Source organism: Oncorhynchus keta, chromosome 8, assembly GCF_023373465.1.
Source record: "Oncorhynchus keta strain PuntledgeMale-10-30-2019 chromosome 8, Oket_V2, whole genome shotgun sequence".
Lineage (NCBI taxonomy): Eukaryota > Metazoa > Chordata > Actinopteri > Salmoniformes > Salmonidae > Oncorhynchus > Oncorhynchus keta.
The window spans coordinates 50595738-50618004 of record NC_068428.1 but is presented as its reverse complement, the minus strand read 5'-3'; the positions used below and the strand labels follow the sequence as shown (position 1 = coordinate 50618004).

Below are 22267 nucleotides of genomic sequence, written 5' to 3'. Positions count from 1 at the left end.
GGTTAGTCCCCATGCAGCAGACACCTTGAGGCCCCAGGGTTAGTCCCCATGCAGCAGACACCTTGAGGCCCCAGGGTTAGAGTCCTCACCAGCAGACACCTTGAGGCCCCAGGGTTAGAGTCCCCACCAGCAGACACCTTGAGGCCCCAGGGTTAGTCCCCATGCAGCAGACACCTTGAGGCCCCAGGGTTAGAGTCCTCACCAGCAGACACCTTGAGGCCCCAGGGTTAGTCCCCATGCAGCAGACACCTTGAGGCCCCAGGGTTAGAGTCCTCACCAGCAGACACCTTGAGGCCCCAGGGTTAGAGTCCTCACCAGCAGACACCTTGAGGCCTCAGGGTTAGAGTCCCCATGCAGTAGAAACCGAGGCCCCTGGGTTAGAGTCCCCATGCAGTAAAAATATTGAGGCCCCTGGGATAGAGTCCCCATGCAGCAGAAACCGAGGCCCCTGAGTTAGAGTCCCCAGCAGCTAAAACCAAATCCAAGCATGAATAATGTAACAGGATTCCTCTCTCTGTCAGATCAGATATAAGCTGTGCTAGTTAGCTTGCCAGGCAGAACTGTGAACACACATTAAATATACATGATTCTCTCTCTCTCTCTCTCTCTCTCTCTCTCTCTCTCTGCTGCTGCTGGGGGGAAGTGTTCACCTGTTTATCTACGAGATTATAGTTACTCTAAGGGGTTAATTTATTTAGAATTCTAGGATTTGGAGGTTGAAGGGTGTGATTTCAGACTAGGTTGAAGGGTGTGATTTCAGACTAGGTTGAAGGGTATGATTTCAGACTAGGTTGAAGGGTGTGATTCCAGACTAGGTTGAAGGGTGTGATTTCAGACTAGGTTGAAGGGTATGATTTCAGACTAGGTTGAAGGGTGTGATTCCAGACTAGGTTGAAGGGTGTGATTCCAGACTAGGTTGAAGGTTGTGATTCCAGACTAGGTTGAAGGGTGTGATTTCAGACTAGGTTGAAGGGTGTGATTTCAGACTAGGTTGAAGGGTGTGATTTCAGACTAGGTTGAAGGGTGTGATTTCAGACTAGGTTGAAGGGTGTGATTCCAGACTAGGTTGAAGGGTGTGATTCCAGACTAGGTTGAAGGGTGTGATTTCAGACTAGGTTGAAGGGTATGATTTTAAGACTAGGTTGAAGGGTATGATTTCAGACTAGGTTGAAGAGTTTGATTTCAGACTAGGTTGAAGGGTTTGATTTCAGACTCGGTTGAAGGGTGTGATTTCAGACTAGGTTGAAGGGTTTGATTTCAGACGAGGTTGAAGGGTATGATTTCAGACTAGGTTGAAGGGTATGATTTCAGACTAGGTTGAAGGGTGTGATTCCAGACTAGGTTGAAGGGTGTGATTCCAGACTAGGTTGAAGGGTATGATTTCAGACTAGGTTGAAGACTAGTTTGATTTCAGACTAGGTTGAAGGGTGTGATTCCAGACTAGGTTGAAGGTATTGATTTCAGACTAGGTTGAAGGGTATGATTTCAGACTAGGTCGAAGGGTATGATTTCAGACTAGGTTGAAGGGTATGATTTCAGACTAGGTTGAAGGGTGTGATTTCAGACTAGGTTGAAGGGTGTGATTTCAGACTAGGTTGAAGTTTATGATTTCAGACTAGGTTGAAGGGTATGATTTTAAGACTAGGTTGAAGGGTATGATTTCAGACTAGGTTGAAGAGTTTGATTTCAGACTAGGTTGAAGGGTATGATTTTAAGACTAGGTTGAAGGGTATGATTTCAGACTAGGTTGAAGAGTTTGATTTCAGACTAGGTTGAAGGGTTTGATTTCAGACTCGGTTGAAGGGTGTGATTTCAGACTAGGTTGAAGGGTTTGATTTCAGACTAGGTTGAAGGGTGTGATTTCAGACTAGGTTGAAGTGAAGGGTTGTGATTCCAGACTAGGTTGAAGGGTGTGATTTCAGACTAGGTTGAAGGGTATGATTTCAGACTAGGTTGAAAGGTTTGATTTCAGACTAGGTTGAAGGGTGTGATTCCAGACTAGGTTGAAGGGTGTGATTTCAGACTAGGTTGAAGGGTATGATTTCAGACTAGGTTGAAGGGTGTGATTCCAGACTAGGTTGAAGGGTGTGCTTCCAGACTAGGTTGAAGTGTATGATTTCAGACTAGGTTGAAAGGTTTGATTTCAGACTAGGTTGAAGGGTGTGATTCCAGACTAGGTTGAAGGGTGTGATTTCAGACTAGGTTGAAGGGTGTGATTTCAGACTAGGTTGAAGGGTATGATTTCAGACTAGGTTGAAGGTTATGATTTTAAGACTAGGTTCAAGGGTGTGATTTCAGACTAGGTTGAAGGGTGTGATTTCAGACTAGGTTGAAGGGTGTGATTTCAGACTAGGTTGAAGGGTTTGATTTCAGACGAGGTTGAAGGGTATGATTTCAGACTAGGTTGAAGGGTATGATTTCAGACTAGGTTGAAGGGTGTGATTCCAGACTAGGTTGAAGGGTGTGATTCCAGACTAGGTTGAAGGGTGTGATTTCAGACTAGGTTGAAGGGTTTGATTTCAGACGAGGTTGAAGGGTATGATTTCAGACTAGGTTGAAGGGTGTGATTCCAGACTAGGTTGAAGGGTGTGATTTCAGACTAGGTTGAAGAGTTTGATTTCAGACTAGGTTGAAGGGTTTGATTTCAGACTCGGTTGAAGGGTATGATTTCAGACTAGGTTGAAGGGTATGATTTCAGACTAGGTTGAAGGGTGTGATTCCAGACTAGGTTGAAGGGTATGATTTCAGACTAGGTTGAAGGGTGTGATTCCAGACTAGGTTGAAGGGTGTGATTTCAGACTAGACTTCAGAGAGGAGGCGCTGTACCTGACCTGATTTCACTGACGAAAGTAGTGAGTTTTCAGTGATGCTGAGGGGGAGAGAGAGAGAGATGGAGGCAGGGAGACGAGAGGGGAGAGGGGGAGGGAGCGGGGAGAGAATGAGAGGAGGGTGAAGTGTGCAAGAGGTGAGGGAGAGAGTTGGTGAAGTGAGAGAGAGAGAGAGAGAGAGAGAGAGAGAGAGAGAGAGAGAGAGAGAGAGAGAGAGAGAGAGAGAGAGAGAGAGAGAGAGAGAGAGAGAGAGAGAGAGAGAGGTACAGAGCTCCGCCCCCTTGCTATAGTCTGCCACCTGTTCTGTTCCCCTCCCTCTCTCTCTGTGTGTGTCAGTCAGAGCTATCTGCTTCTCATCACTCAGCTGTAGCTAGGGCCAAATCAGAGTCACACCTGGTCTACACCTGTTACCTGTTTCACATCCTTCCTGACAACATTGTTGGAGCCTGGAGGAAACAGGAGGAAGGGAGAGCGGAGGAGTAGTACAGAACAAAGCATCCTAACCTAAGGACTGAGCCAGGACCAGGAGAGCAGTGAGCTCTGTCATCAGAACAGACAGGAGGATGTAGGTTTCAGGACGGGACTTGATTTTGAAGACGTGCAGATTTGTCTCTTACTGCAACGTAAGGGGACAGTAAACTCGAAGGACGGACAGACAGCCTGTCAGAAAGACAGACATGACCTCACCAAACGGAGAAGACAGAGACCCTGAGATAGAGCTTTTTGTCAAGGTAAGATGTGTGTGACAGGTGTGTGTAGTGTAGTAGTGGACAGTGTGTGTGTGTGTGTTCTGTAGTGTAGTAGTGGACAGTGTGTGTGTGTTCTGTAGTGTAGTAGTGGACAGTGTGTGTGTGTGTGTGTTCTGTAGTGTAGTAGTGGACAGTGTGTGTGTGTGTGTTCTGTAGTGTAGTAGTGGACAGTGTGTGTGTTCTGTAGTGTAGTAGTGGACAGTGTGTGTGTGTTCTGTAGTGTAGTAGAGGACAGTGTGTGTGTGTTCTGTAGTGTAGTAGTGGACAGTGTGTGTGTGTGTGTTCTGTAGTGTAGTAGTGGACAGTGTGTGTGTGTTCTGTAGTGTAGTAGTGGACAGTGTGTGTGTGTTCTGTAGTGTAGTAGTGGACAGTGTGTGTGTGTTCTGTAGTGTAGTAGTGGACAGTGTGTGTGTGTTCTGTAGTGTAGTAGTGGACAGTGTGTGTGTGTTCTGTAGTGTAGTAGTGGACAGTGTGTGTGTGTTCTGTAGTGTAGTAGTGGACAGTGTGTGTGTGTTCTGTAGTGTAGTAGTGGACAGTGTGTGTGTGTTCTGTAGTGTAGTAGTGGACAGTGTGTGTGTGTGTGTGTGTGTTCTGTAGTGTAGTAGTGGACAGTGTGTGTGTGTTCTGTAGTGTAGTAGTGGACAGTGTGTGTGTGTGTGTTCTGTAGTGTAGTAGTGGACAGTGTGTGTGTGTTCTGTAGTGTAGTAGTGGACAGTGTGTGTGTGTGTTCTGTAGTGTAGTAGTGGACAGTGTGTGTGTGTGTGTGTTCTGTAGTGTAGTACTGGACAGTGTGTGTTGTAATAGTAGGGTTAGAGTTACAGTAGCAACAGGTTCTGCTGAGGTCGAACCCAGGAGACACCAATACTCTAGGTGTTGCTGGCAGAGTAACACAGCCTTCTCCAACCTGCCCTATGGCTATAGCGGAACACACTACCTTATCTACAGTATATCCTCATACACACTATCCTACCTTATCTACTGTATATCCTCATACACACTATCCTACCTTATCTACAGTATATCCTCATACACACTACCCTACCTTATCTATACTGTATATCCTAATACACACTATCCTACCTTATCTACTCTATATCCTCATACACACTATCCTACCTTATCTACTGTATATCCTCATACACACTATCCTACCTTATCTACTGTATATCATCATACACACTATCCTACCTTATCTACTCTATATCCTCATACACACTATCCTACCTTATCTACTCTATATCCTCATACACACTATCCTACCTTATCTACTACAGTATATCATCATACACACTATCCTACCTTATCTACAGTATATCCTATATCCTCATACACACTATCCTACCTTATCTACAGTATATCCTCATACACACTATCCTACCTTATCTACTCTATATCCTCATACACACTATCCTACCTTATCTACTGTATATCCTCATACACACTATCCTACCTTATCTACTGTATATCCTCATACACACTATCCTACCTTATCTACAGTATATCCTCATACACACTATCCTACCTTATCTACAGTATATCCTCATACACACTATCCTACCTTATCTATACAGTATATCCTCATACACACTATCCTACCTTATCTATACTGTATATCCTCATACACACTATCCTACCTTATCTACTGTATATCCTCATACACACTATTCTACCTTATCTACTGTATATCCTCATACACACTATCCTACCTTATCTATACTGTATATCCTCATACACACTATCCTACCTTATCTACAGTATATCGTCATACACACTATCCTACCGTATCTACTGTATATCCTCATACACACTATCCTACCTTATCTACTGTATATCCTCATACACACTATCCTACATTATCTACAGTATATCCTCATACACACTATTCTACCTTATCTACTGTATATCCTCATACACACTATCCTACCTTATCTACTGTATATCCTCATACACACTATCCTACCTTATCTATACTGTATATCCTCATACACACTATCCTACCTTATCTACAGTATATCGTCATACACACTATCCTACCGTATCTACTGTATATCCTCATACACACTATCCTACCTTATCTACTGTATATCCTCATACACACTATCCTACCTTATCTATACTGTATATCCTCATACACACTATCCTACCTTATCTACAGTATATCCTCATACACACTATCCTACCTTATCTACTGTATATCATCATACACACTATCCTACCTTATCTACTCTATATCCTCATACACACTATCCTACCTTATCTACAGTATATCCTCATACACACTATCCTACCTTATCTACTGTATATCCTCATACACACTATCCTACCTTATCTACAGTATATCCTCATACACACTATCCTACCTTATCTACTGTATATCCTCATACACACTATCCTACCTTATCTACTGTATATCCTCATACACACTATCCTACCTTACATACAGTATATCCTCATACACACTATCCTACCTTATCTACTGTATATCCTCATACACACTATCCTACCTTATCTATACTGTATATCCTCATACACACTATCCTACCTTATATACAGTATATCCTCATACACACTATCCTACCTTATCTACTGTATATCCTCATACACACTATCCTACCTTATCTACAGTATATCGTCATACACACTATCCTACCTTATCTACTGTATATCCTCATACACACTATCCTACCTTATCTACAGTATATCCTCATACACACTATCCTACCTTATCTATACTGTATATCCTAATACACACTATCCTACCTTATCTACTCTATATCCTCATACACACTATCCTACCTTATCTACTGTATATCCTCATACACACTATCCTACCTTATCTACTGTATATCATCATACACACCTTATCTACTCTATATCATCATACACACTATCCTACCTTATCTACTGTATATCCTCATACACACTATCCTACCTTATCTACAGTATATCCTCATACACACTATCCTACCTTATCTACAGTATATCCTCATACACACTATCCTACCTTATCTACTGTATATCCTCATACACACTATCCTACCTTATCTACTGTATATCCTCATACACACTATCCTACCTTACATACAGTATATCCTCATACACACTATCCTACCTTATCTACAGTATATCCTCATACACACTATCCTACCTTATCTACTGTATATCGTCATACACACTATCCTACCTTATCTACTGTATATCCTCATACACACTATCCTACCTTATCTACAGTATATCCTCATACACACTATCCTACCTTATCTACTGTATATCCTCATACACACTATCCTACCTTATCTACTGTATATCCTCATACACACTATCCTACCTTATCTACTGTATATCATCATACACACCTTATCTACTCTATATCCTCATACACACTATCCTACCTTATCTACAGTATATCGTCATACACACTATCCTACCTTACATACAGTATATCCTCATACACACTATCCTACCTTATCTACAGTATATCCTCATACACACTATCCTACCTTATCTACAGTATATCCTCATACACACTATCCTACCTTATCTACAGTATATCCTCATACACACTATCCTACCTTATGTACTCTATATCCTCATACACACTATCCTACCTTATCTACTCTATATCCTCATACACACTATCCTACCTTATCTACAGTATATCATCATACACACTATCCTACCTTATCTACAGTATATCCTCATACACACTATCCTACCTTATCTACAGTATATCCTCATACACACTATCCTACCTTATCTACTCTATATCGTCATACACACTATCCTACCTTATCTACTGTATATCCTCATACACACTATCCTACCTTATCTACTGTATATCCTCATACACACTATCCTACCTTATCTACAGTATATCGTCATACACACTATCCTACCTTATCTACTGTATATCCTCATACACACTATCCTACCTTATCTACAGTATATCCTCATACACACTATCCTACCTTATCTATACTGTATATCCTAATACACACTATCCTACCTTATCTACTCTATATCCTCATACACACTATCCTACCTTATCTACTGTATATCCTCATACACACTATCCTACCTTATCTACTGTATATCATCATACACACTATCCTACCTTATCTACAGTATATCCTCATACACACTATCCTACATTATCTACTGTATATCCTCATACACACTATCCTACCTTATCTACTGTATATCCTCATACACACTATCCTACATTATCTACAGTATATCCTCATACACACTATTCTACCTTATCTACTGTATATCCTCATACACACTATCCTACCTTATCTACTGTATATCCTCATACACACTATCCTACCTTATCTATACTGTATATCCTCATACACACTATCCTACCTTATCTACAGTATATCGTCATACACACTATCCTACCGTATCTACTGTATATCCTCATACACACTATCCTACCTTATCTACTGTATATCCTCATACACACTATCCTACCTTATCTATACTGTATATCCTCATACACACTATCCTACCTTATCTACAGTATATCCTCATACACACTATCCTACCTTATCTACTGTATATCATCATACACACTATCCTACCTTATCTACTCTATATCCTCATACACACTATCCTACCTTATCTACAGTATATCCTCATACACACTATCCTACCTTATCTACTCTATATCCTCATACACACTATTCTACCTTATCTACAGTATATCCTCATACACACTATCCTACCTTATCTACTGTATATCCTCATACACACTATCCTACCTTATCTACTGTATATCCTCATACACACTATCCTACCTTACATACAGTATATCCTCATACACACTATCCTACCTTATCTACTGTATATCCTCATACACACTATCCTACCTTATCTACTGTATATCCTCATACACACTATCCTACCTTATCTACAGTATATCCTCATACACACTATCCTACCTTATCTACTGTATATCCTCATACACACTATCCTACCTTATCTACAGTATATCCTCATACACACTATCCTACCTTATCTACTGTATATCCTCATACACACTATCCTACCTTATCTACAGTATATCCTCATACACACTATCCTACCTTATCTACTGTATATCCTCATACACACTATCCTACCTTATCTACAGTATATCCTCATACACACTATCCTACCTTATCTACTGTATATCCTCATACACACTATCCTACCTTATCTACTGTATATCATCATACACACTATCCGACCTTATCTACTCTATATCCTCATACACACTATCCTACCTTATCTACAGTATATCGTCATACACACTATCCTACCTTACATACAGTATATCCTCATACACACTATCCTACCTTATCTACAGTATATCCTCATACACACTATCCTACCTTATCTACTGTATATCCTCATACACACTATCCTACCTTATCTACAGTATATCCTCATACACACTATCCTACCTTACATACAGTATATCCTCATACACACTATCCTACCTTACATACAGTATATCCTCATACACACTATCCTACCTTATCTACAGTATATCCTCATACACACTATCCTACCTTATCTACTGTATATCCTCATACACACTATCCTACCTTATCTACTCTATATCCTCATACACACTATCCTACCTTATCTACAGTATATCCTCATACACACTATCCTACCTTATCTACTGTATATCCTCATACACACTATCCTACCTTATCTACTGTATATCCTCATACACACTATCCTACCTTATCTACTGTATATCATCATACACACTATCCGACCTTATCTACTCTATATCCTCATACACACTATCCTACCTTATCTACAGTATATCGTCATACACACTATCCTACCTTACATACAGTATATCCTCATACACACTATCCTACCTTATCTACAGTATATCCTCATACACACTATCCTACCTTATCTACTGTATATCCTCATACACACTATCCTACCTTATCTACAGTATATCCTCATACACACTATCCTACCTTACATACAGTATATCCTCATACACACTATCCTACCTTACATACAGTATATCCTCATACACACTATCCTACCTTATCTACAGTATATCCTCATACACACTATCCTACCTTATCTACTGTATATCCTCATACACACTATCCTACCTTATCTACTCTATATCCTCATACACACTATCCTACCTTATCTACAGTATATCCTCATACACACTATCCTACCTTAACTACTGTATATCCTCATACACACTATCCTACCTTATCTACTGTATATCCTCTCACACACTATCCTACCTTATCTACAGTATATCGTCATACACACTATCCTACCTTATCTACTGTATATCCTCATACACACTATCCTACCTTATCTACAGTATATCCTCATACACACTATCCTACCTTACATACAGTATATCCTCATACACACTATCCTACCTTATCTACAGTATATCCTCATACACACTATCCTACCTTATCTACTGTATATCCTCATACACACTATCCTACCTTATCTACTCTATATCCTCATACACACTATCCTACCTTATCTACAGTATATCCTCATACACACTATCCTACCTTATCTACTGTATATCCTCATACACACTATCCTACCTTATCTACTGTATATCCTCATACACACTATCCTACCTTATCTACTGTATATCATCATACACACTATCCGACCTTATCTACTCTATATCCTCATACACACTATCCTACCTTATCTACAGTATATCGTCATACACACTATCCTACCTTACATACAGTATTCATACACACTATCCTACCTTATCTACAGTATATCCTCATACACACTATCCTACCTTATCTACTGTATATCCTCATACACACTATCCTACCTTATCTACAGTATATCCTCATACACACTATCCTACCTTACATACAGTATATCCTCATACACACTATCCTACCTTACATACAGTATATCCTCATACACACTATCCTACCTTATCTACAGTATATCCTCATACACACTATCCTACCTTATCTACTGTATATCCTCATACACACTATCCTACCTTATCTACTGTATATCCTCATACACACTATCCTACCTTATCTACAGTATATCCTCATACACACTATCCTACCTTATCTACTGTATATCCTCATACACACTATCCTACCTTATCTACTGTATATCCTCATACACACTATCCTACCTTATCTACAGTATATCCTCATACACACTATCCTACCTTATCTACTGTATATCATCATACACACTATCCTACCTTATCTACAGTATATCCTCATACACACTATCCTACCTTATCTACATTATATCCTCATACACACTATCCTACCTTATCTACAGTATATCCTCATACACACTATCCTACCTTATCTATACTGTATATCCTCATACACACTATCCTACCTTATCTACTGTATATCCTCATACACACTATCCTACCTTATCTATACGGTATATCCTCATACACACTATCCTACCTTATCTATACGGTATATCCTCATACACACTATCCTACCTTACATACAGTATATCCTCATACACACTATCCTACCTTATCTACAGTATATCCTCATACACACTATCCTACCTTATCTACTCTATATCCCCATACACACTATCCTACCTTATCTACTCTATATCCTCATACACACTATCCTACCTTATCTACTGTATATCATCATACACACTATCCTACCTTATCTACTGTATATCCTCATACACACTATCCTACCTTATCTACTGTATATCCTCATACACACTATCCTACCTTATCTACAGTATATCCTCATACACACTATCCTACCTTATCTACTGTATATCCTCATACACACTATCCTACCTTACATACAGTATATCCTCATACACACTATCCTACCTTATCTACTGTATATCCTCATACACACTATCCTACCTTATCTACTGTATATCCTCATACACACTATCCTACCTTATCTACTGTATATCATCATACACACTATCCTACCTTATCTACTGTATATCATCATACACACTATCCTACCTTATCTACATTATATCCTCATACACACTATCCTACCTTATCTACAGTATATCATCATACACACTATCCTACCTTATCTACTGTATATCATCATACACACTATCCTACCTTATCTACTGTATATCATCATACACACTATCCTACCTTATCTACTGTATATCCTCATACACACTATCCTACCTTATCTACTGTATATCCTCATACACACTATCCTACCTTATCTATACTGTATATCCTCATACACACTATCCTATCTTATCTACACACTATCCTACCTTATCTACAGTATATCATCATACACACTATCCTACCTTATCTACTGTATATCATCATACACACTATCCTACCTTATCTACTGTATATCCTCATACACACTATCCTACCTTATCTACAGTATATCCTCATACACACTATCCTACCTTATCTACTGTATATCCTCATACACACTATCCTACCTTATCTACTGTATATCATCATACACACTATCCTACCTTATCTACAGTATATCCTCATACACACTATCCTACATTATCTACTGTATATCCTCATACACACTATCCTACATTATCTACTGTATATCCTAATACACACTATCCTACCTTATCTACTGTATATCCTCATACACACTAATCTACCTTATCTACTGTATATCCTCATACACACTATCCTACCTTACATACAGTATATCCTCATACACACTATCCTACCTTATCTATACTGTATATCCTCATACACACTATCCTACCTTATCTATACTGTATATCCTCATACACACTATCCTACCTTATCTATACTGTATATCCTCATACACACTATCCTACCTTATCTACAGTATATCCTCATACACACTATCCTACCTTATCTACAGTATATCGTCATACACACTATCCTACCTTATCTACTGTATATCCTCATACACACTATCCTACCTTATCTACTGTATATCCTCATACACACTATCCTACCTTATCTACAGTATATCGTCATACACACTATCCTACCTTATCTACTGTATATCCTCATACACACTATCCTACCTTATCTACAGTATATCCTCATACACACTATCCTACCTTATCTACAGTATATCCTCATACACACTATCCTACCTTATCTACTCTATATCCTCATACACACTATCCTACCTTACATACAGTATATCCTCATACACACTATCCTACCTTATCTACTGTATATCCTCATACACACTATCCTACCTTATCTACTGTATATCATCATACACACTATCCTACCTTATCTACTGTGTATCCTCATACACACTATCCTACCTTATCTACTGTATATCCTCATACACACTATCCTACCTTATCTACAGTATATCCTCATACACACTATCCTACACTTACATACAGTATATCCTCATACACACTATCCTACCTTATCTACTCTATATCCTCATACACACTATCCTACCTTACATACAGTATATCCTCATACACACTATCCTACCTTATCTACTGTATATCCTCATACACACTATCCTACCTTATCTACAGTATATCCTCATACACACTATCCTACCTTATCTACTGTATATCATCATACACACTATCCTACCTTATCTACAGTATATCCTCATACACACTATCCTACCTTATCTACAGTATATCCTCATACACACTATCCTACCTTATCCCTTGAAAATCAGCCTGACATCACTGACACAGACACATCACTGACATGGTCTCAGGGGACAACAGACACATCACTGACATGGTCTCAGGGGACAACAGACACATCACTGACATGGTCTCAGGGGACAACAGACACATCACTGACATGGTCTCAGGGGACAACAGACACATCACTGACGTGGTCTCAGGGGACAACAGACACATCACTGACACAGCTAACATGGTCTCAGGGGACAACAGACACATCACTGACGTGGTCTCAGGGGACAACAGACACATCACTGACACAGCTAACATGGTCTCAGGGGACAACAGACACATCACTGACACAGCTGACATGGTCTCAGGGGACAACAGACACATCACTGACACAGCTAACATGGTCTCAGGGGACAACAGACACATCACTGAGACATCACTGACGTGGTCTCAGGGGACAACAGACACATCACTGAGACATCACTGACGTGGTCTCAGGGGACAACAGACACATCACTGACATGGTCTCAGGGGACAACAGACACATCACTGACGTGGTCTCAGGGGACAACAGACACATCACTGACATGGTCTCAGGGGACAACAGACACATCACTGACACATCACTGACACAGCTGACATGGTCTCAGGGGACAACAGACACATCACTGACATGGTCTCAGGGGACAACAGACACATCACTGACATGGTCTCAGGGGACAACAGACACATCACTGACATGGTCTCAGGGGACAACAGACACATCACTGACGTGGTCTCAGGGGACAACAGACACATCACTGACACAGCTGACATGGTCTCAGGGGACAACAGACACATCACTGACATGGTCTCAGGGGACAACAGACACATCACTGACATGGTCTCAGGGGACAACAGACACATCACTGACGTGGTCTCAGGGGACAACAGACACATCACTGACATGGTCTCAGGGGACAACAGACACATCACTGACATGGTCTCAGGGGACAACAGACACATCACTGACATGGTCTCAGGGGACAACAGACACATCACTGACGTGGTCTCAGGGGACAACAGACACATCACTGACATGGTCTCAGGGGACAACAGACACATCACTGACACATCTGACATGGTCTCAGGGGACAACAGACACATCACAGACACATCACTGACATGGTCTCAGGGGACAACAGACACATCACTGACGTGGTCTCAGGGGACAACAGACACATCACTGACATGGTCTCAGGGGACAACAGACACATCACTGACGTGGTCTCAGGGGACAACAGACACATCACTGACACATCACTGACATGGTCTCAGGGGACAACAGACACATCACTGACACAGCTGACATGGTCTCAGGGGACAACAGACACATCACTGACACAGCTGACATGGTCTCAGGGGACAACAGACACATCACTGACATGGTCTCAGGGGACAACAGACACATCACTGACGTGGTCTCAGGGGACAACAGACACATCACTGACATGGTCTCAGGGGACAACAGACACATCACTGACATGGTCTCAGGGGACAACAGACACATCACTGACGTGGTCTCAGGGGACAACAGACACATCACTGACATGGTCTCAGGGGACAACAGACACATCACTGACGTGGTCTCAGGGGACAACAGACACATCACTGACATGGTCTCAGGGGACAACAGACACATCACTGACATGGTCTCAGGGGACAACAGACACATCACTGACATGGTCTCAGGGGACAACAGACACATCACTGACATGGTCTCAGGGGACAACAGACACATCACTGACATGGTCTCAGGGGACAACAGACACATCACTGACATGGTCTCAGGGGACAACAGACACATCACAGACACATCACTGACATGGTCTCAGGGGACAACAGACACATCACTGACTATTCTCCACTGTACACGACCCTTGTTTTAAGAACTATGACCTGAAGGTAAAAACCAGAGAGTCTGAGAACCAGACATGTTGCATCTGTTTCCCATGCTGCCCTGGGGGACCTGCCCTATATAGACGGAGTGACAGACATCACATGGACCAGCGCTGCATCTCATAGGATCCAAGCGAACTCACATCACACATGTTAAAGGACCCACATATTTTAAGATCAGGAAGAGGAGGTTCACACATTAAGATCAGGAAGAGGAGGTTCACATATCAAGGTCTGGAAGAGGAGGTTCACACATTAAGGTCAGGAAGAGGAGGTTGACATATTAAGGTCAGGAAGAGGAGGTTCACACATTAAGGTCTGGAAGAGGACTATTGATTTGAAGAGATTCTGATACTACTTAACATTAGACAGCTCACAGTGCTTTAGCCTCAACTAAATCTCTCTTCTAAGACAAGGGGATTGACCTGGAATTTATTCACCCCAGCATAGTGTGGACAGTGGGTACTATCAAAACAAACCATGGCACCCTCATTGTAAACATCCTGGTGTCTTTGGTAAGAGGAGATGAGAGTTGTAGTGGGTTCATCAGGTCAATGTATCAGGTCAGTTCAGTCCAGTGCCCTAATATCAGGTTGATGCAGGTCAGTCTATCATATCTGCTGAACCACTGCTCTGAGAATCCATGACTAGCCTGGAGTTTATTCACCCCAAGGGACTGTGGGTAGTGGACACGCACCACAACAAACCTGCGGCAACTTCCTCTTATTTGATTGTAAATGTTTTGGATTTGAACAAACTGTCATCTCTCCAATGAACCTCAGGTTAATCCTGTGCTCTGTACTCTGTCAGTCCATCATCCTCAGGTCATTCCAGTTGAGTTTAATCCTGTGCTCTGTACCCTGTCAGTCCATCATCGTCAGGTCATTCCAGTTGACTTTAATACTGTGCTTTGTACCCTGTTTGTCTGTTGTCAACCCCTCCTCAGGTCAGTCTTATCATCCCCTCCTCAGGTTAGTCTGTTAGGTCAGTCTTGTCAGCCCCTCAGGTCAGTCCGTTAGGTCAACCCTTCCAAAGGTCAGTCTGTTGTCAGTCCTTCCTCAGGTCAGTCTGTTGTCAGCCCTTCATCAGGTCAGTCTGTTGTCAGTCCTTCCTCAGGTCAGTCTGTTGTCAGCCCTTCATCAGAGGTCAGTCTGTTGTCAGTCCTTCCTCAGGTCAGTCTGTCCTCAGGTCAGTCTGTTGTCAGCCCTTCCTCAGGTCAGTCTGTCCTCAGGTCAGTCTGTTGTCAGTCCTTCCTCAGGTCAGTCTGTCCTCAGGTCAGTCTGTTGTCAGCCCTTCCTCAGGTCAGTCTGTTGTCAGCCCTTCCTCAGGTCAGTCTGTCCTCAGGTCAGTCTGTTGTCAGCCCTTCCTCAGAGGTCAGTCTGTTGTCAGTCCTTCCTCAGGTCAGTCTGTCCTCAGGTCAGTCTGTCGTCAGGTCAGTCTGTTGTCAGCCCTTCCTCAGGTCAGTCTGTCGTCAGGTCAGTCTGTTGTCAGCCCTTCCTCAGGTCAGTCCTTCCTCAGGTCAGTCTGTTGTCAGCCCTTCCTCAGGTCAGTCTGTCGTCAGGTCAGTCTGTTGTCAGCCCTTCCTCAGGTCAGTCCTTCCTCAGGTCAGTCTGTCCTCAGTCCTTCCTCAGGTCAGTCTGTTGTCAGTCCTTCCTCAGGTCAGTCCTTCCTCAGGTCAGTCTGTCCTCAGTCCTTCCTCAGGTCAGTCCTTCCTCAGGTCAGTCTGTCCTCAGTCCTTCCTCAGGTCAGTCTGTCCTCAGTCCTTCCTCAGGTCAGTCTGTCGTCAGGTCAGTCCTTCCTCAGGTCAGTCTGTCGTCAGCCCTTCCTCAGGTCAGTCTGTCTTCAGCCTTCCTCAGGTCAGTCGGTCGTCAGTCCTTCCTCAGGTCAGTCTGTTGTCAGTCCTTCCTCAGGTCAGTCCTTCCTCAGGTCAGTCTGTCGTCAGGTCAGTCTGTTGTCAGTCCTTCCTCAGGTCAGTCTGTTGTCAGCCCTTCCAAAGGTCAGTCTGTCGTCAGGTCAGTCTGTTGTCAGCCCTTCCAAAGGTCAGTCTGTCGTCAGTCCTTCCTCAGGTCAGTCTGTTGTCAGTCCTTCCTCAGGTCAGTCTGTTGTCAGCCCTTCCAAAGGTCAGTCCTTCCTCAGATCAGTCTGTTGTCAGCCCTTCCTCAGGTCAGTCTGTTGTCAGTCCTTCCTCAGGTCAGTCCTTCCTCAGGTCAGTCTGTTGTCAGTCCTTCCTCAGGTCAGTCTGTCCTCAGGTCAGTCTGTCGTCAGGTCAGTCTGTTGTCAGCCGTTCCTCAGGTCAGTCCTTCCTCAGGTCAGTCTGTTGTCAGTCCTTCCTCAGGTCAGTCCTTCCTCAGGTCAGTCTGTCGTCAGCCCTTCCTCAGGTCAGTCTGTTGTCAGCCCTTCCTCAGGTCAGTCTGTTGTCAGTCCTTCCTCAGGTCAGTCTGTTGTCAGTCCTTCCTCAGGTCAGTCTGTCCTCAGTCCTTCCTCAGGTCAGTCTGTCGTCAGCCCTTCCTCAGGTCAGTCTGTTGTCAGCCCTTCCTCAGGTCAGTCTGTTGTCAGCCCTTCCTCAGGTCAGTCTGTTGTCAGTCCTTCCTCAGGTCAGTCTGTCGTCAGTCCTTCCTCAGGTCAGTCTGTCCTCAGTCCTTCCTCAGGTCAGTCTGTCGTCAGTCCTTCCTCAGGTCAGTCCTTCCTCAGGTCAGTCTGTCGTCAGTCCTTCCTCAGGTCAGTCCTTCCTCAGGTCAGTCTGTCCTCAGTCCTTCCTCAGGTCAGTCCTTCCTCAGGTCAGTCTGTCCTCAGTCCTTCCTCAGGTCAGTCTGTCCTCAGTCCTTCCTCAGGTCAGTCTGTCGTCAGGTCTGTCCTTCCTCAGGTCAGTCTGTCTTCAGTCCTTCCTCAGGTCAGTCCTTCCTCAGGTCAGTCTGTCGTCAGCCCTTCCTCAGGTCAGTCTGTCGTCAGTCCTTCCTCAGGTCAGCCCTTCCTCAGGTCAGTCTGTCGTCAGGTCAGTCTGTTGTCAGCCCTTCCTCAGGTCAGTCTGTTGTCAGCCCTTCCTCAGAGGTCAGTCTGTTGTCAGTCCTTCCTCAGGTCAGTCTGTCCTCAGGTCAGTCTGTTGTCAGCCCTTCCTCAGGTCAGTCTGTCCTCAGGTCAGTCTGTCCTCAGGTCAGTCTGTTGTCAGTCCTTCCTCAGGTCAGTCCTTCCTCAGGTCAGGTCAGTCCTTCCTCAGGTCAGTCTGTCAGTCCTTCCTCAGGTCAGTCTGTCCTCAGGTCAGTCTGTCGTCAGCCCTTCCTCAGGTCAGTCTCAGGTCAGTCTGTTGTCAGCCCTTCCTCAGGTCAGTCTGTTGTCAGCCCTTCCTCAGGTCAGTCTGTTGTCATCCTTCCTCAGGTCAGTCTGTTGTCAGCCCTTCCTCAGGTCAGTCTGTTGTCAGCCCTTCCTCAGGTCAGTCTGTTGTCAGTCCTTCCTCAGGTCAGTCTGTCCTCAGGTCAGTCTGTTGTCAGCCCTTCCTCAGGCCAGTCTGTTGTCAGTCCTTCCTCAGGTCAGTCTGTCTCCCAGGCCAGTCTGTTGTCAGCCCTTCCTCAGGTCAGTCTGTTGTCAGGTCAGTCTGTTGTCAGTCCTTCCTCAGGTCAGTCCTTCCTCAGGTCAGTCTGTCCTCAGTCCTTCCTCAGGTCAGTCTGTCAGTCCTTCCTCAGGTCAGTCCTTCCTCAGGTCAGTCTGTTGTCAGGTCCCTTCCTCAGGTCAGTCTGTCCTCAGTCCTTCCTCAGGTCAGTCTGTCCTCAGTCCTTCCTCAGGTCAGTCTGTCGTCAGGTCAGGTCCTGTCCAGTCCTTCCTCAGGTCAGTCTGTCGTCCTTCCTCAGGTCAGTCCTTCCTCTGTTGTCAGGTCAGTCCTGTCCTCAGGTCAGTCTGTTCAGCTCAGTTCAGTCTGTCAGTTTCAGTCCTTCCTCAGGTCAGTCCTTCCTCAGGTCAGTCTGTTGTCAGTCCTTCCTCAGGTCAGTCTGTTGTCAGCCCTTCCAAAGGTCAGTCTGTCGTCAGTCCTTCCTCAGGTCAGTCTGTTGTCAGTCCTTCCTCAGGTCAGTCTGTCGTCAGGTCGGTCTGTTGTCAGTCCTTCCTCAGGTCAGTCTGTCGTCAGGTCAGTCTGTTTTCAGTCCTTCCAAAGGTCAGTCTGTCAGCCCTGTCAGTCCTTCCAAAGGTCAGTCTGTTGTCAGCCCTTCCTCAGGTCAGTCTGTTGTCAGTCCTTCCTCAGGTCAGTCTGTCACCAGTCCTTCCTCAGGTCAGTCTGTCCTGGTCAGTCCTTCCTCAGGTCAGTCTTTCAGGTCAGTCCTTCCTCAGATCAGTCTGTCCTCAGTCCTTCCTCAGGTCAGTCTGTCGTCAGTCCTTCCTCAGGTCAGTCTGTCCTCAGGTCAGTCTGTTGTCAGTCTGTTGTCAGCCTTCTCAGGGTCAGTCTGTTGTCAGTCCTTCCTCAGGTCAGTCTGTCCCTCAGGTCAGTCTGTTGTCAGCCTTCCTCAGGTCAGTCTGTCCTCAGGTCAGTCTGTCTCAGGTCAGTCTGTTGTCAGTCCTTCCTCAGGTCAGTCAGCTTCCTCAGGTCAGTCTGTTGTCAGTCCTTCCTCAGGTCAGTCTGTCGTCAGGTCAGTCTGTTGTCAGCCCTTCCTCAGGTCAGTCTGTTGTCATCCCTTCCTCAGGTCAGTCTGTTGTCAGCCCTTCCTCAGGTCAGTCTGTTGTCAGCCCTTCCTCAGGTCGGTCTGTTGTCAGTCCTTCCTCAGGTCAGTCTGTCCTCAGGTCAGTCTGTTGTCAGCCCTTCCTCAGGCCAGTCTGTTGTAAGTCCTTCCTCAGGTCAGTCTGTCTCCCAGGCCAGTCTGTTGTCAGCCCTTCCTCAGGTCAGTCTGTTGTCAGGTCAGTCTGTTGTCAGTCCTTCCTCAGGTCAGTCCTTCCTCAGATCAGTCTGTCCTCAGTCCTTCCTCAGGTCAGTCTGTCGTCAGTCCTTCCTCAGGTCAGTCCTTCCTCAGGTCAGTCTGTTGTCAGTCCTTCCTCAGGTCAGTCTGTCGTCAGTCCTTCCTCAGGTCAGTCTGTCCTCAGTCCTTCCTCAGGTCAGTCTGTCGTCAGTCCTTCCTCAGGTCAGTCTGTCGTCAGGTCAGTCCTTCCTCAGGTCAGTCTGTCGTCAGTCCTTCCTCAGTTCAGTCTGTCTTCAGTCCTTCCTCAGGTCAGTCCTTCCTCAGGTCAGTCTGTTGTCAGTCCTTCCTCAGGTCAGTCCTTCCTCAGGTCAGTCTGTCAGTCAGTCCTTCCTCAGGTCAGTCTGTCCTCAGTCCTTCCTCAGGTCAGTCTTCTCAGGTCTGTCCTTCCTCAGGTCAGTCTGTCGTCAGCCCTTCCTCAGGTCAGTCTGTCCTTCCTCAGGTCAGTCTGTCTCAGTCCTTCCTCAGGTCAGTCCTTCCTCAGGTCAGTCTGTCGTCAGCCCTTCCTCAGGTCAGTCTGTCGTCAGCCTTCCTCAGGTCAGTCTGTCGTCAGTCCTTCCTCAGGTCAGCCCTTCCTCAGGTCAGTCTGTCGTCAGGTCAGTCTGTTGTCAGCCCTTCCTCAGAAGTCAGTCTGTTGTCAGTCCTTCTCAGGTCAGTCTGTCCTCAGGTCAGTCTGTTGTCAGCCCTTCCTCAGAGGTCAGTCTGTTGTCAGTCCTTCCTCAGGTCAGTCTGTCCTCAGGTCAGTCTGTTGTCAGCCCTTCCTCAGGTCAGTCTGTCCTCAGGTCAGTCTGTCGTCAGTCCTTCCTCAGGTCAGTCTGTTGTCAGCCCTTCCAAAGGTCAGTCTGTTGTCAGTCCTTCCAAAGGTCAGTCTGTCGTCAGTCCTTCCTCAGGTCAGTCTGTTGTCAGTCCTTCCTTAGGTCAGTCTGTCGTCAGGTCGGTCTGTTGTCAGTCCTTCCTCAGGTCAGTCTGTCGTCAGGTCAGTCTGTTTTCAGTCCTTCCAAAGGTCAGTCTGTTGTCAGTCCTTCCAAAGGTCAGTCTGTTGTCAGCCCTTCCTCAGGTCAGTCTGTTGTCAGTCCTTCCTCAGGTCAGTCTGTCACCAGTCCTTCCTCAGGTCAGTCTGTTGTCAGTCCTTCCTCAGGTCAGTCTTTCATCAGTCCTTCCAAAGGTCAGTCTGTTGTCAGTCCTTCCAAAGGTCAGTCTGTTGTCAGCCCTTCCTCAGGTCAGTCTGTTGTCAGTCCTTCCTCAGGTCAGTCTGTCACCAGTCCTTCCTCAGGTCAGTCTGTTGTCAGTCCTTCCTCAGGTCAGTCTTTCATCAGTCCTTCCTCAGGTCAGTCTGTTGTCAGCCCTTCCTCAGGTCAGTCTGTCATCAGTCCTTCCTCAGGTCAGTCCTTCCTCAGGTCAGTCTGTTGTCAGCCCTTCCTCAGGTCAGTCTTTCATCAGTCCTTCCTCAGGTCAGTCTGTCGTCAGTCCTTCCTCAGGTCAGTCTGTTGTCAGTCCTTCCTCAGGTCAGTCTGTTGTCAGTCCTTCCTCAGGTCAGTCTGTCGTCAGTCCTTCTGTTGTCAGTCCTTCCTCAGGTCAGTCTGTTGTCAGTCCTTCCTCTGGTCAGTCCTTCCTCAGGTCAGTCTGTCCTCAGTCCCAGGTCCTCCGTTCAGTCCTTCCTCAGGTCAGTCTGTTGTCAGCCCTTCCTCAGGTCAGTCTTTCATCAGTCCTTCCTCAGGTCAGTCTGTCGTCAGTCCTTCCTCAGGTCAGTCTGTCCTCAGTCCTTCCTCAGGTCAGTCCTTCCTCAGTTCAGTCTGTCATCAGTCCTTCCTTAGGTCAGTCTGTCGTCAGTCCTTCCTCAGGTCAGTCTGTCGTCAGTCCTTCCTCAGGTCAGTCCTTCCTCAGGTCAGTCTGTCGTCAGTCCTTCCTCAGGTCAGTCTGTCGTCAGTCCTTCCTCAGGTCAGTCCTTCCTCAGGTCAGTCTGTTGTCAGTCCTTCCTCAGGTCAGTCTGTTGTCAGTCCTTCCTCAGGTCAGTCTGTTGTCAGTCCTTCCTCAGGTCAGTCTGTTGTCAGTCCTTCCTCAGGTCAGTCTGTTGTCAGTCCTTCCTCAGGTCAGTCTGTTGTCAGTCCTTCCTCTGGTCAGTCCTTCCTCAGGTCAGTCTGTTGTCAGTCCTTCCTCAGGTCAGTCTGTCGTCAGGTCA

General features: G+C 44.7%; 1 protein-coding gene and 1 long non-coding RNA gene across 14 annotated transcripts in view; both read left to right on the top strand.

Annotated features, from left to right (window-relative positions):
- The window catches only part of LOC118382193 (chloride intracellular channel protein 5-like), an 86341-nt gene that overhangs the window by 30729 nt on the left and 33345 nt on the right, over positions 1-22267 (top strand). The window contains exon 1 of one of the 2 annotated variants that reach the window (XM_052524717.1): positions 3257-3559. The exons of the other annotated variant lie outside the window; for it this stretch is intronic. Within the exon in view, the coding sequence (XP_052380677.1) occupies positions 3506-3559 (54 nt within the window). The 5' untranslated portion in view covers positions 3257-3505. Of the gene's footprint in view, positions 1-3256; positions 3560-22267 lie in introns of those variants that run through there. 2 annotated transcript variants of the gene reach the window in all.
- On the top strand, positions 639-2280 carry LOC127931573 (uncharacterized). 12 transcript variants are annotated; one of them, XR_008141835.1, is made up of 4 exons: positions 639-765; positions 1016-1040; positions 1696-1721; positions 2003-2280. It is a non-coding gene; the product is annotated as an uncharacterized LOC127931573 (long non-coding RNA). The 12 variants fall into 12 exon arrangements; XR_008141831.1 differs by having other exon boundaries at positions 1903-2280; XR_008141833.1 differs by lacking the exon at positions 1696-1721 and adding an exon at positions 1620-1645.